At 44.4% G+C, this 13,888-nt stretch overlaps 1 protein-coding gene across 2 annotated transcripts in view; it reads right to left on the bottom strand.

Moving 5' to 3' along the window:
• Positions 1–13,888, bottom strand: part of RNF157 (ring finger protein 157) — a 1,565,029-nt gene that overhangs the window by 256,315 nt on the left and 1,294,826 nt on the right. For both annotated transcript variants that reach the window (XM_044068100.1, XR_006364438.1), the window contains exon 12: positions 12,461–12,699. In XM_044068100.1, coding sequence (XP_043924035.1) covers positions 12,461–12,699 — 239 coding nt within the window. The remainder of the gene's footprint in view (positions 1–12,460; positions 12,700–13,888) is intronic.

Raw genomic sequence — 13,888 nt, 5'->3', positions numbered from 1 at the left:
GGGCCTCTGAAATTACTATTTAACTGTAGTCTCCAAACAAGCTTTGCGCCTCATGAATGGAGAAAGGTAACAGTCATCCCTCTGCACAAAGGTGGGCCATCTACAGACCATAGAAACCGCAGGCCCATTAAGTCTCACTAGTCTTACATATAAAGCCATGGAAAGAATTATCATGGAGATTATCAATAGAGATATAGTAAACCTCCAGACACTAGACCCAACCCAGTTTGGTTTCGTAAAGGGCAGATCATGCCTACTCAACCTGGTGGACTTCATAGAGAAGGTCACCAAAGAAATGGATGAGGGTAAAATCGTTCACACTGCCTACCTTGACCTGGCCAAGGCATCTGACAATACCTCACACACGCATTGTTGACAAACTCAAGAGGTTAGATACAAACCCATATGTCACCCAGTGGATAGCCAGCTGGCTCACAGACAGGAATCAGGAAGTTAGAATTGGGGACTCCACCTCTACAAAGAGGCCAGTCATAAGTGGAGTCCCTCAGGGATCAGTCCTTGGACCACTCCCCTTTTTGGCATTTACTTCTCAGAAGTCAAGGTCAATGTCAGTGGTCTCTGGCTGACTAAATTTGCGGATGACTGCAAATTAGGAGCTGTCACTGAATCTCACACTGACACAAATGTTCTACAGGAGGGGCTGACACAGACAAACAACTGGTGTCAGAGCTATGGCTTACAACTAAATGCCAAGAAATGCATAACAGTATCCTCTGGGAAATCATTCATCCATGGTAACTATTATATTGACAACAGACCCCTTTAGAGTCAAGGTCGACCCAGTAATTAGGGACTTAGGGATACAGGCAGTAATCTAGCCTTTGATCATCACGTGTCTACAGTGGTGAAGAAATCATTCTATATTGCAGAACTTCTAAACAAAGGTACGGCATTAGGCCAAGGAAGTCATTGTTCCACTGTATGACATTCATCAGACCTATCTGAGTACAATGCCCCCTTTGGTATTTACCTAACCAGGCATATCCAACAATTGGAATATCCACAGAAGTTCCACACTAAAAGAATACAGAGCATAAGTAACTTGCCCTATTCAGGCTGCCTCAAGGCCCTATCCCTGTATTGTCTCCTACAGGCTTTTGAGGGGAGATCTATGCCTGGCATACAGGACATTGTCAGACCCCATTTTGATGGACCTTCTGCATATCCACAAAACAAATAGCACCAGAATTATCCATTCTAAAGACTTAAACATTACCTGTGATATAAATAGGATCTGCTGGAGAGATGGGTATGTATCCCAGAGACTACCCCGTCTATGCAACAGGCTTCCCCATCCATGTGAAGCAGAGTTCCTCCCTAACCCAATTCAAGTGCAGCTTGGACAGTTGGATAGGAAACAAGAAATTATGCCTGGTTTGGCACTTATGTCTCTAATGGACACAGGTAACCTGTAAATGGTTCATCTCCCAGGCCCGTACTTACACTTATCAAGGGTAGCAGAACTTGTCAGAGATTTGGGATGTATGGCTAGGCTTAAAAAGGCCCTTGTGGTTGTTAGTCTAGTAGACACCTATGGACCTATGAGATGTGCAGTGTAACCCAAGCAGTTATACTGTACTACTAAGGTACAGCCTACTGCTGCATTGCACTGTACTGTCACAGTTAGCAAACACCCTCCTCGCATCCAAGTGCAAGAGAGCAGACTGCACTACAGTACACCACAGACGTGCTCTAGATGTTCCAGTGCATCACTCAAGATAAACTGGGAAGGACTCTACACCTCCGCGGACTACAGTGATCCATATTCAAAACTGGAGTAATCAGACCTGGTGAACACAGTCCATATGATGCTTTCTACACAGCTGTGCACTACAACTATGAACACCAGTGTCTTATTTCATGAAAGAGTTGCTTCATTGATCAACTTACTTGTCCAATTCTGCTTTACTTATCTACAGCATTTAAATGTGGGATTCACTCTGGATAAAACCTTGAAGCTGGAATTAGTACATACAAGGGGATTGGGGGGAGGGGATTCCTCCAAACAAACATTTCTCTTTCCAACTGTTTCATTGTGCAAGATCAGAAATGGATCTTAAGATGGGAGCACATAGTTGCATCACTGATTTAGTTTTAATTTCATATTTCCAAGGTTTACTGTAAATGTCAGGCAGTATATTACAATGGACAGGGGCATAATTTTTTTAGTTGTCTGTTATAGAAACACATACCAGTCAAGAAATGTAGTTTACTTCAGTTATTTCTGCTCTTACACTGATGTTTTTAATTCTGACTAATGGGATTTTTAATGGGTGGCGCTTCAAGTTATTCTATTTCAATGGAATAAATGTCACTGTTTTTCTTTTTCATTACCTCTAGATGATTGCCACTGTTGGAAGTGACAACCCAACCCCATGTGCAAAAAACAGGAAAAAAAAGTGTTGCAGATGGATGGATATATATATATATCAATAAATTTGAAATGGCTGCACTAACAAATTACTGTGACCTACAAAAACTTACCTTTTGTTGAAATGCTGCTACTTCAAATCAGTCAACTGATGGAAAAAGAAAAACGTTTTCCTTTTCCGAGCAGTTACACAAAAAAACAGCCTTCAAGCTTACAGACATAATTTGTCTAATACTGACACTGTTAAGGAAAGCAAGTTTATTACCATAATGTCCGAGGTTAGGTAAGGGGCAGAGGTATGGTGAGGTTTAGCATAGATAGGTAAGGCTGGGCAGGGGGCTTTGTACTCCTGAACCACCTTATTCACGTCTGCTAACCATAACCCTAACCCAACATGTTATGGTACTAAGCACCCTTTCTCTAAGTGTCATTAAACAAAACAAAAACACACACACATACCCACACTTCACACCAGTACCAAAACATCTCAACACATCTATCCCATTCCCGAGCCATTGCTCTAACCCTAACTTGCCTAACACTTGCTTGTGCATGCACACGCGCACATTCAACCCCAATTCTGAAACTTTCTTGCAAACAAAAGTTACGGCCTTACTAACCATTCCCTCTTTCTTTGCATTCTATGTTTCACATTTCCATTATTCCCATGCTGGACAATGCACATGTTCACCAAATTCTGACACTGGAAAATTCTTTGACCAATGGTAAGGTCAATTAAACAATGAAACCACACACATGCACATATTATTAAGTATACTGTATGGGTGAGTGCGTGAGTGCGTGCGTGAGTGTGAGTGCGAGTGCGTGAGAGTGTGTGAGTGAGTGTGAGTGTGTTTAGAGTGAGAAAGAGATCAAGAGGTAAGCACAAACACACACAACATACACACACAAAAAAGGCAAGAGGAAGCAAGGGTGTTCGGCAAACGGATGGCTTATGCGAGAAAAGACCTGACAGGCGCCACTGTCAAAGACAGAAGACTGACACTGAATCTAGAGATATGCCAGCAGTTGATGTGACACCCTGACCCCATGTAGAAAATGGGAAAAAGGGAGATGAAGTTTATACACACACATACACACACACACACACACACACACACACACACACACACACACACACACACGTGTGATATTTCCTGTATATATGCCTACCTGGGGCTGGTCTTTGGTATAATCTCACATTCTGGCATACATTCTGGCATTATCAACAAGCTAATCAAGCTAAATGTAAAATCAGATGTTATTCACTGGATAGTAAATTGGCTAACTGTCAGAATTATTATAGTCTATTATTGTGGGAGCCATGCTATCTTTGGAAAATAGCAGTTACTGGAAGTCTCTCTCCAGAATTTGGTTCTAGGACCACTTCTCTTCCATATATTCTCCACTGACATCAAGGCTGACATCAAGGGCCTGTGGTTGGGCCAAATTTGCAGATTAATGCAAACTTGGAGCTGTAAATAACTCCATGTCTGACTTCCACATTCTTCAGGGGGGGACTAACATGCTCTAATAAGTGGGGGCTCAACCATGGCCTAAAACTAAATGCCAAGAAATGCAGCATTGTGTCCTTGGGAAAACAGTGTCCCCAATGCACCTACCACATAGGAGACACCCTACTGAAAGCTGACTTGGCTATTAGGGACCGGAGCACTTATATTGACAATTAACTATCCCCTCAATTATCTTTTATTCAGTATTGTTAGGAAATCATTTTACCTTGACAGAGTAATCACGAGGAGTACTTCAAAATTTAAGGAAGTTGTTATACATTTCGACTCCTCCCTCATCAGACCTATAAAACAGTGTATGGCCCCCTTTGGTATGCACCTGCCTAAGCAGATGACCCAGTCTGATAGACTGCAGTACTTCACTAAGATAATCATGGGCACGTCTTCCATGGGGTACCCAGACTGCCTAAAAACGCCTTCTCTTTTCTGTTTCCTACATGATCTCCACTTACCTACAAAGCCTCGAAAGAAACAGCCTTGTATAATTTCCTACACATCCCTAAAGCTACCACCACCCTCAACGCACATTAAACAGATCTTAACTTCCACTGAAATATAAAAAGGGCCTACCGGTGAGATGCCTCTACATATATATATATATATATATATATATATCTCCCAGAGAATCTTTTGTTTACAGAATAGGTTTCATTTGTATGTAAAGCAAAGTAGCTCCCTGACCCTCTACATGTAACATGGATGAACAGATTTGCAATTGTAAATACATCCACAGTCTGGCCCCTCAAGGCCTCAATGAAAGAAGTCGAAACTAGGTATAAATTAGTTAGGTAAATGGGCACCCACAACCTGGGGTAATGTGGCTAGGCTACTATGATCCTCTAGATCAACAGCTTAGTACTGACCACATGATACATCATGACAGAACACTTTAGTAATCAGTACTCCAGCATGCTACCACTAAATGTGCATTTCCTGTGTTTTGCAATTAAAGATAGAGATTGTGGTATTTCAAGGAATATCTCAGAATTAGTATACATAAGTAGCAGGGATATGGTGGACACAATCCTCTACCTTGGGATATGTAGGGAGGGGGATTCTAACTGCAAAAACAGTTTTCAAGAACTTTTCTCATTTCAAATATCTGTTTTTAGAAAAGTCACTTACAAGATCAGACCTATGAGGGTTGATGATGTCACATTTCAATCATGGACTCATATACATCTGGTGTTTATACTGATATACGAGTGCACCAAAATACATACATACACACATTTTACAGACACACATGCACACACACAGATATATATATATATATATATATATATATATATATGTGTGTTTGTGTGCGTGTGTAAGCACTTGGATATAGAACACCAACAAATGTGCAATACAACAGGTGAGATGAATCATGGCCATCAGATGGGATCTCGGTAAATACCCCCCCCAAAAAGTTGGAAATCTTGTAGAAATAGGCTTCATTGCAGCTGAATTATACCAACAAAGATTCTGAAACAAAACTGAAAACTGTCTTCCCCACAATAATCACTCCAGGTGAATAAATGAAACTTGACCTGTTTGCCTTACTGGGCACACTGCCAACAACAAGAAAAATGTGTTGGCATGTTCAAACAAGCTCAGCAAGCCAGTCCGACCCTATTACAAATATTACAGTGTTACACAAACTGGCAAGAAACAAAACTGAAAATTAAGAGTGGAAAAAGGATGAAAGCAAAATGAAAATACATGAACACACAAACCCTAAAACCCTTGCAAAGCACAGAATACAGATTTTCTCTGACATAAATATTTATTCACAACACAAATAGATACTTATTTTCATGAAAAGCAATCCCTTGCTTCAATTTCACAGAACAAAATAACAAGAAGTTATGTACTCACCATAACATTCGATGTATGTAGTCCATCTCGCCTCACATTCTTACCCGTGGGTTCGGAGCCGAATATCGGCTCCGACTCGGTCGATTATACTAGCTCAAAGTCTTTCATTGGCTGAGCTAAGCAGGTATCCCATGGTGGACTGCTCCATATCCCCAGATCTAGTTTGCTGTGAAACTCATTTGTACTCCATGCACACATCACCATCCATGTAAAGAATAAGCTAAGCAAGGGAACTTTGCAGATAACAACCTAACCTCCAAATCCTCCAGGCAGGGGGAAGGTGGGAGGGTAAGAAAGAATGTGAGGCGAGATGGACTACATACATGGAACGTTATGGTGAGTACATAACTTCTTGATGTTATGTAGTCCCATCTCGCCTACATTCTTACCCGTGGGACAGCGTCCCTAGCACCTACATCCTGGGTGGCTCATAAGAAAATACTCCTGAGAACTGTGGAGCCAAAGGAAGCCCTGCCCCTGGAGACCACATCCAATATGTAATGAGAAACAAATGTGTGAGGAGAAGCCCAAGTAGTTGCAGCACATATATTATCCATTGACAATCTGGCTTGATAGGCTGTGGATGTGGAAACAGCCAGAGTAGAGTGAGCCTTGACCGGAAATGGCAGATCTTTACCTCCTGCTTGATAGATGAAAGAGATACAGCTACATATCCATCTAGACAGTGTGACCCTGGATACCGGGAAACCCATTTGGTTTCGGAAAAAGAAAAAAAAAGTTGGTGCGACTTCCGGATATCTAGATAGAAGCGCAAGTGTCTATATGTACATCCAACTGGTGAAATCTAAACTCTGCCTTGTTGGAAAAGTGGGGAAAGAAATCAGGCAGCTCAATGAACTGATTTAGGTTACACACGGAAGTCACTTTAGGAAGGAATGAGGGGGTTGGTCTGAGAGAGACCCTGTCTTTATGGAAGATTAAATATGGAGGTTTGATAGAGAGGGCTTGAATTTCTGAAACTCGCCTTGCTGAAGTGATTGCTGTTAAGAAGGCTGTTTTCCAAGTTAAGAATTTCAATTCGCAGGTAGCTGCAGGCTCAAAAGGTGGTAAAGTAAGGGCTTGTAGAACAAAATTGAGATCCCAGGGCATGATAGGTTCAGACACCAGTGGACGGAGTAATAGAGTACCTTTCAGGAACGCCTTGCATAGTCTATGCGCCATGAGACTAGGCTCATTCGCTACGTGGAAATTAGAGATCGCCGCCAGTTGAACTTTGATGGTGGCTGATGCGGAACCCTGATGGTAAAGCATGGACAAAAACTCTAGAACTGATGCTATTGGAGCTGTGTAAGGATCAATGCCTCTGGTATGTGCCCAGACCGAAAACCTTTTCCATTTACTAGAATAAATTTTTCTAGTGGATGGTTTATGAGAGGACGATAACATATGAATCACTTCCGGTGAAAAATTCTGAAGTCTGACTAACGATGGAAGTGGAGTAGCCAGGCTGTCAACCGGAGGGTCATCAGGGAGGGGTGGAACTGTCCCCGACATGTGTCAGTAAATCTGGTTGAGGGTCCAAAGTCCAAGGAATGTCCACAGTGAATTGCTGAAGAAAGGGGAACCAAACTTGGCGAGGCCAGTGTGGGGCAATCAGAATCATTCTGCTTCCCAAGGATTGCACTTTCTGAATCACCTTTGACAGCAAGGGAAATGGAGGGAAAGCATAAAGCAGACCGGAGGGCCAATCGTGAACCAGAGCGTCCTTGGGTGACTCCCCCTGTGGGGGGATCAGCGTGAAGTAGTTGCTGCATTTCGCATTGAGGGGGCTGGCAAAAAGGTCGTAACAAGGCTGATCCCATCTGCTGAAGATTCACTCTGCAACTAGGCGATTCAGGGACCACTCATAAGGCATCAGGATAGCTCTTGCTTAGTCTGTCCGCAATTACGTTGGACTTCCCTGGAATGTGCGTTGCCACCAGAAACCGTTGGGAAGTTACTGCTCAATGCCACACTCGCATGGCCTCTCTGCACAGAGGGTAAGACCTGGTTCACCCTTGCTTGTTCAGATACCACACTACTGACATGTTGTCTGAGTGTATAGCAATAGTCCCTAGAGGAAGAACATTCTGAAGTGCCTGCAATGCAAGAAGCACTGCTCTCATCTCTAGGACATTTATATGCAGATGTATCTTGTGTTCTTGCCACGTGCCTTGGACTGTCCTGCCAAGATAATGCCCCCCCCCCCAATCTGGGAGGTGTCCGTGGTCACCGTGGCAACCGGCCTGGGTGGAACCAAGGGCTTTCCCCCGTCCAAATTGCTGGTGCACAGCCACCAACCGAGGTCCTGCTTGCATCTGTCCATGAGTAAGATGGGATGAGACAGTGGAAGTCTTTGGAACGACCATTGAACAAAGAGGAGCCATTGGAGAATTCTCATGTGTAATCTCGCTAGAGGGACCAACATGATTGTTGCTGCCATGGTCCCAACGAGCTGGAGAACCCATCTTGCCTTCGCTTGTCTCAGGGGCATCAGCACGTTGTCGCAGTACTCTGATCCTTTCTTGCGGTAAAAATGCTCTCATTCGAATGGTGTCCAATTCTGCTCCTATAAAGGTGACACGCTGTAAGGGCAATAAGGCAGATTTTTCCCAATTTATTGTTATGCCTAACTGGTGACATAGATTGATGGTAGCGTCCCTGGTTTGAACTAGTTGATGCATGGTGGGAGCAGTAAGGAGCCAGTCGTCCAGATACGGAAACACCTGGAATCCCTGACGTCTCAAGTGAGCCATCACCACCGCCATACACTTGATGAACACCCTGGGGGCTGTGGTGAGACCAAAGGGCAGGGCTCGAAACTGGAAATGACTGCCTCCCAGCCGGAAGCGTAGGTGACTCCTGGATGCTCTGTCCATCTTCACATGGTAGTAAGCATCCTTGAGGTCGATGGAGCACATCCATACCTCCCTCTCCCAACAATGGGAGAATAGATTGTAGTGTGACCATATGGAACTTGGACTTGTGTACGTAATTGTTCAGTTGGCTGAGATCTAGTATGGGTCTCAGGTCCCCTGTTCTTTTCAGCACCAAAAAGAATCTTGAGTACGTCCCTAATCCAATTTGGTCTGAGGAGACATGCTGAATGGCTCCTTTTTCTAGCAACAGTGAGACCTCTGAGGCTGCTTGATCCCTTTGACTGGGTGGTACGTCTGGGATTTTTCTGACTGGCGGGGGTTCTGATGAGAATGGAATGAGATAACCTCCGGAAACTATCCGTAATACCCATCGGTCCTGGGTAATGCTTTCCCAGGCTTCCGTATATACTGAAATTCGACCCCCGACTGGCTCCGGATAAGCGCAGTTGGGCACACCCTCAGGAACGAGAGTATGGAGAGCCACGAAAGGATTCGCGGTCTCCCGAATTGCGGGGGGGGGGGCACCCTCTGCCTCTGGGGCAACGTCTCGCTGAATAACCCCCCCCTCCCCTGCCTCTGGAGGGGGGTTCACCTTGTGCGGCAGGGAAAAACCTCTGTGATTTCTTGAACCACCCCCCCCCCACTGGGCCTTGGGATAAGGCCTAGAAGGAAGGGAAAAACGGACCCCTATGGCAGACAGGGTCTTTCCCTCTTGCTCGCACCTCGTGAGGGTGTCTTTCACTTTGGTCCCAAACAAGGAGGAACCATTCAAAGGGAGCATCAGTGAAGGAAGACTTGAAGGCCTCCTCAAAGTGACACAGGCGCAGCCAGGCTTGCCTTCTAAGGGCGACCCTTGAGCTTGCTGCCCTACTCGCTCCCACGGCTGCATACGAAATGAGCCACATGGATGAGTTAACAATGGAGTTGAGGGTAGAGACCTGGGCGTTAACTGTCTGAGCCACTGCCTCAGGTACTTTACCCGCAAGAGTATCTCCTAACTCTTTGAGGAGATCTCTCTGGAGCCGAGTGAAGTGAGAAAGGTAATTCAGTGACTGTAAAGTGAAGGTTGCTGACGAGAGGGTACGCTTCCCATACAGATCCATGGTCCTAGATTCCTTGTTAGGAGGGTGGATGGATGAAGATGACTCTGCTACTTCCTTCTGGGTGGCTGCCTCCACCACCATGGCATCTACAGGGACTCCTTTAGATAGAAACTCTTTGCCCTGGGGAGGCGGAAAGAAACTTGTTGGGATGCCTGGGCATAGGCTCCACAGAATCGGGGTTCTCCCACACCCTTCGACAAATGAGGTCAAGGAGTTTGTCAAAGGGTGGAGACACCCAGGAGGCGGGGGGTTGAGCACCAAAAGCCTTAAGGAATACTGACTCCTCCTTGAAGGGACTTTGGAAGGCCAGTCATCTCTGTTTCAGTATCTCCAGGACACTGGAGAAGGAAACATCATCAGAGGATGACTTGGGGGACCCCTCCGATTCCTCGAGGTCAGTATCAGAGGTGAGAGACTCATCTTGGGAGTCAATGTGCTTCCACTTGCACGTTTTCTTTCTGGGGGGTTCCTCAGGCATGAACTCTGAGGGACCCTCAGAAAGTCGGGGACCACTCATGGGGGTATCCCTAGGCCCTGGTGCTCTGCTGTCAATGGATGGATGGCGATCAGAAGCTCTCACCGGAGTGGTGGGAGACAGAGCGACCGACCCACCTGATGTAGCTGACGGCCAGCACGGTCCGCATAGCCTCGAAGGCTGACCCCCCCCCAAATCAGAGGAGTGACCAGTCTCCGAGGCCATGATGGGGGTCGGCGTTCCCCGAGCCGATGCACCGAGAGGGAGGCTCGGAGATGAAGTAAGACACCGAGATGTCCCCCTCGGGACCGACCGAAGAATCCCGAGTCCAAAACCCAGAGGACGGAGCCGACGGGGTCGGAGCCGATGCCGGCACCGATGGAGCCGAATGGGGATACATCACATGACACCAAACACTCCAGCTCCGAAGACAGAGATGCGCTCGGAGGAGGAATGATCGAAGACGGGATCGGGACGGGCTCCGGAGCCGAAAACAATTTTGCCAAAACCGGTGACTGGAGGAGCCTCTGAACCACCCTATCAACATCCACATCCGAAAGGGTCCTGGAGGATTTGGAGGACAGGGATGGAGAATGCGATCTCCTCTCAGGAGAAGCTGGTCTGAGACTGGGCGATCGGCTCCTAGAAGGTTCCAATACAATTGGAGCAGATGCCGGTTTCGTCAATACCGATCCTTCCTGCGGCCCCGAGTACAGTGGAGCCGAGGAGGTTGATGCAGTTTTAGATATCTTCTCCGGAGGCTCCGATGAAGCTGATGGAGCCGGAGATCTCTTCTTTGACTTGCCAGATTTAGACTTACTGCTAGAAGTCGAATCCATAGCCTCTTCAAAAGAGGGTTTTAAAAGTCCCTTTAAGATTAGCTTATTCTTTCTCTCTTGGAGAACTCTTGGGCTAAACACATGACAAAAACTGCATGATTCCTGCAGATGGATGGCTCCTAAGCAGTAGACACAAATAGAATGCCCATCGGTAATGGACATTTTATACCCACATTTCGAGCACTTTTTAAAACTGGAAGGTTTGTGCTCCTTGGTATCCTTAGACATATTAACTACAGCGCTCACAACGCAAAACCAAGTCTTGAACAAACACAGGCGTTCACTCTAAAAGGCGGGAACGACTCTAGCAGTAACCAACACTAAACAGTGATCAAACCACACCAAAAACTAGCACACACTAAAACAAGGGATAGCAAACCACAAGGAAGGGTAGCCGAAACCTCTAATATAAACGGTTTGGACCTAACTGACACAGAAGGCACAGAGGAGAACTAGGCCCTCTAACTGAAACGGGCCTAGCCCGAGGGAACAGTAAGAGGGATACCACACAACAATCACACAATCACAATCCTAAACTAGACAACTTTAGACAATTCTAGACAAACAGCTATGAAAATAGCTTTTTATATGAATCAAAACTTTTCTTAATCAAGAAAAAGAGGGTAGTTAGCCACAGCCAAGCAAGACCACGTCCGAGCTACACGAGCGGCAAACGAGAGCTGGGGATATGGAGCAGTGCACCATGGGATACCTGCTTAGCCCAGCCAATGAAAGACTTCGAGCTAGTATAATCGGCAGAGTCGGAGCAGATATTCGGCTCCGAACCCACGGGTAAGAATGTAGGTGAGATAGGACTACATAACATCATTTGTGCATATTCAGTAGAGAAGTATTCCATCTGCCAGGTTTGTGTTTTATAATGTTATGTCAAACAGGATCAACATCATGACCCTAAATTCTGAAAAAGTAGGAGTTACACAATGATCATATGGCATTTACTTCAGACCTGTACCCAACCATAAAACATATATATATATATATATATATATATATATATATATATATATATATATATATACATACATACATACACACATACATGCACAACAGTGCACAGACAGGGACTAAAAATCAACACAATCATGTTTGTGCAGCCTCACTTTTCACACACTGGGAAACTGCATGCACAAAAAAATAAGCAAACCCTGCTGATGACTACCCATGTTGCAGCTGGGCAGAGTTGGACAATGCACCTGCTCTTCTATATCTACAAATTTATATTGGTGTCCGCTTAAACACAACAGCAGAATCACACGTATGCTGTGTGATGCATAAACTACAACTTGTTTAATCCATTTAATATGCAGAAACAGACCTTTGATGACTTTCAAAAAACAGTTAAAGTTCACTCCCACTCACTTGGATGTGCTCTTCTTTAGTTTAAGCCCTTGTGTGCTGAAGTCTGACAGGCGGTCAAGAGGTGAAAGGGTCCTTACTGGAAGAGAATGTCCATCGCTGCTGTAGGAAGGCAGTGCAGCAGACATGTGGCTCTCACTCCTGCCACGTACAGGTAGCCCCTCAGGGGAAGGTGCAAGGGGCCCATTCAATGCTTCTAAGAGTGAGACAGCCTCATACCCAGGTGGAATGTGGTCCAATAACTGAAAAGAAAAACAGTGCACCACTGTCATAGAACAGTAACATTTTAATAAGACAACTGGGTCTGGACAACATGTACTCTAGTCTACAGTGTTATCCTGTACTACAAATTCACAACTTTACTGATGCTACTCATAACAAAGAGTGCAGGTTAAATTACCCTGACAGTCCATCAAAAGGAAGGTCTGAAAAACTTGCATGTTAGTGCAAGACAAGCACCATTAAAATCATGGAAAAATAAAAACTTTCTGGTAATGATTTTGTTAAGGTCCTGCTACAAGGTCTTGTGCCCATGCTTGCATTGCAACATGTCTGTACTTTTTAGCATTACCTTGTTTTGACAAAAAGCACTAAGCATCTAAACTCACTGCACGGCTCAGGAGGAAATGGAAAAAAATTACCTTACTGATGCGGCATGCAATCTTGGTTAACTTCATAAAGCTTAAAAGGAAACGTTTACTATTCCCTGTTTGGCTTGTGCAGCTATGCTATGCGGACCTCTCACAACATTTAAAGTTATAATACATACTATGTGTACAGTTATTAAAAAAATTATTAATATGACACTCCACAGCCCCCTGGCCACTTTTTGAAAGGATGATTGGGGGGGGGGGGGGTCAGACACCCTCCCTTATTAATGAAACAAATGTGAGAAACAAGGCTGGTACATATAATAACACAATGCTATTTTCATAGTTACAAGACTTATTTTTGGAGATAAAGATAGGTGCATGCCTAAAAATATAATCTGTAAAGTTTTACCATAAGTGTTTTAAATTAAACTAAAAGAGGTAGGCATAGTAAAATACTTAAGCTAAACATTATTTTTTGGAAGTACATTCCAATTTTAAGGCTTGATTTAACCCTGCACACAATTTTCTGAACCTCCCATCACACAAACATTTTGAAGCTGTCTAGTACACAAAAAAACACACTGCGTGACCAACTAGTGGCAATAATAACTTAAAGAAAGAGGACACACATTTTAAATATCCTTTTTCCAATAGCAAAAGTAAAGGACTGTGTGGGTAGAACATTTTGCAATACAGTTCATTAAAGTCTACAGATTTTCACCATCTCTTTGATTAAGTCCTTTCATTTTTCCATTGTTTTTGTCACTTTGTTTTTTTAAATAAATGTTTCTGAGTAATATCCCATATTCCTACAGGGAGCAGGACGAGTTATGTGCAA

Source organism: Protopterus annectens, chromosome 4.part0, assembly GCF_019279795.1.
Source record: "Protopterus annectens isolate FY-2018-M chromosome 4.part0, PAN1.0, whole genome shotgun sequence".
Classification (NCBI taxonomy): Eukaryota; Metazoa; Chordata; order Ceratodontiformes; family Protopteridae; genus Protopterus; species Protopterus annectens.
Note: the sequence above shows the minus strand (reverse complement) of the source record. Positions and strands in the feature narration are given on the sequence as shown.